This window comes from Myotis davidii, unplaced genomic scaffold (genome assembly GCF_000327345.1).
Source record: "Myotis davidii unplaced genomic scaffold, ASM32734v1 scaffold38, whole genome shotgun sequence".
NCBI classification, from domain to species: Eukaryota; Metazoa; Chordata; class Mammalia; order Chiroptera; family Vespertilionidae; genus Myotis; species Myotis davidii.
Window position 1 is genome coordinate 3524914 of NW_006291383.1, and position 1813 is coordinate 3526726.

At 38.2% G+C, this 1813-nt stretch overlaps 1 protein-coding gene across 1 annotated transcript in view; it reads right to left on the reverse strand.

The window, feature by feature from the left end:
• LOC102753976 (mucin-2-like) overlaps nt 1-505 on the reverse strand; it is a 6354-nt gene extending 5849 nt beyond the window's left edge. The window contains exon 1 of the mRNA XM_015564505.1: nt 58-505. Within this exon, the coding sequence (XP_015419991.1) occupies nt 58-505 (448 nt within the window). The remainder of the gene's footprint in view (nt 1-57) is intronic.
• Nucleotides 506-1813: the final 1308 nt, after the last annotated feature.

Below are 1813 nucleotides of genomic sequence, written 5' to 3' on the forward strand. Positions count from 1 at the left end.
CTTCAGTTGAAGTGCTTTCTGCTGCTGTGGCAGTTGTATTGTGAGCCAAAGCAGTACTGATAATGGTGGTTGTAGCTTTAGTAGCAGTGCTGGCAGTGGTTGCAGTAGTTGGCTCTGTAGAAGTGGTGGCTACTGTGGTGGTGGTGGTGGGTTCAGTTGAAGTGGTAGCTTCTGTAGTGGTTGAAGGTTCAGTAGAAGTTGTAGCAATGGCCATTGTGGTGGTAGCCTCAGAGGTAGTGCCAGAAGTTGTTTTGGCTGTTGGTTTGCCTGACGTGGTAGCTGCTGTGATGGTTGAAGATTCAGTGGAAGTAGTACTGGTGGCTGTTGCAGTTGAAGCCTCCGTGGTAGTGCTGGCAGTTGTGGTTCGTAGTTCTGCTGAGGTGGTGGCTGCTGTGGTGACAGTAGGTTCAGCTGAAGTTTTGTCTGCTACTGTGGTAGTTCTAGATGCTATAGAAGCAGTAGTGATGGTTATGGTTGTAGCCTCAGTTGCAGTGCCTGAACACATTGTTGTAGTGGTTTCAGATAAAGTGTTGCCTTCTGCTGTTGTGGTTTTTGTTTGAGCAGTGGTTGCTGCACTAGTAGATTCTGTTGAAGGGCGACCAGTGGTTGTACTGATGGTAGTTGAAGTGAGTGGTGTGGTAGAATCTGTTATGGTAGTGGGAATTATAGGCTCAGAACTAGTTTTAGTTGCAGAGGAGGTTGTCTCATGGTTTGAGGGAAAGTGGATAACAATGGAAGCATTATTGTTTTTTCCATTATACACCAAAGACACTATGAGTACTCCAATTGCTGTTGTTATCACACAGGCTAAGAGACAAAGCAGGAAGATTTTCCACAGAGACCAGTCATTAAAGAAATTTCGTGTCACCTGGAAAGGATGTATACAAAATTACTGAAAATAAAACCAAATGTTTCAAAAATGTAATACCATTGAAAATCCTCTTTTATATATTACCTTACTGAAAGATGGTATATACACAAAACACTATTAATAGCTTCTAATAATAAAAAATGACTCAAATTTAAGATTTCATTTAAGAAAGACTTGGTCCTTTTACTGTCTTTAATACAGGAACAAATAAGTTTCTACCAATTTCTCGTGTTTTCTTTTCATATATCTATATCTCAAACTTTAAGAAAAAAAGGTAATCAATGTCTTCTTAGAAACTTTATATTCCTGCCACTATCAAAAGTTTCTATACATGTGTGGTGACGGCTGTACACCGTGATTTTAGTGACCCAAAAGATCACCTGATTAAATTGCCTCCCCTTCTGGCTTGTCAGCTATCAGAAATTTAGCTACTACTTTGAAGCCTTCGATTTTAAATGCATTGATTAATGGCTTGTCAAATTTCCTGGCTAATTTTTCATACAGATTAGCATCTGGCAGGATGAAATTTAAAATCTGAAAACATTTGTTGAAATCCCACGTCTGTTGCCACCAGTTATTTCCATTGGGGAAGATACTTACCCCTTTGATGGAATCCTTTCATCCATAAAAATGGATGTGATAAGCTTAGAATAAGAACTAACGTCAGTAAAATTGCTTTATACATTTTAAAATACTATTTATATAACAAATTACAGTGGAACCTAGGTTCTTGAACTTAATTTGTTCCAGGAAACTGTCCGAGAAGTGATTTGTTAGAAAACCAAACATTTTTTTTGCATAAAAAAATCATGTAAATTGCATGAATTAGTTCCAGACCCCCCAAATGATTACCGGTTTTAACCTTTCTTATATGCAGTACAAGTCTAATGTAATTTATAAACAAACACTTCTTTTCTTAAATTTTCAAACCCCCTACTAGCC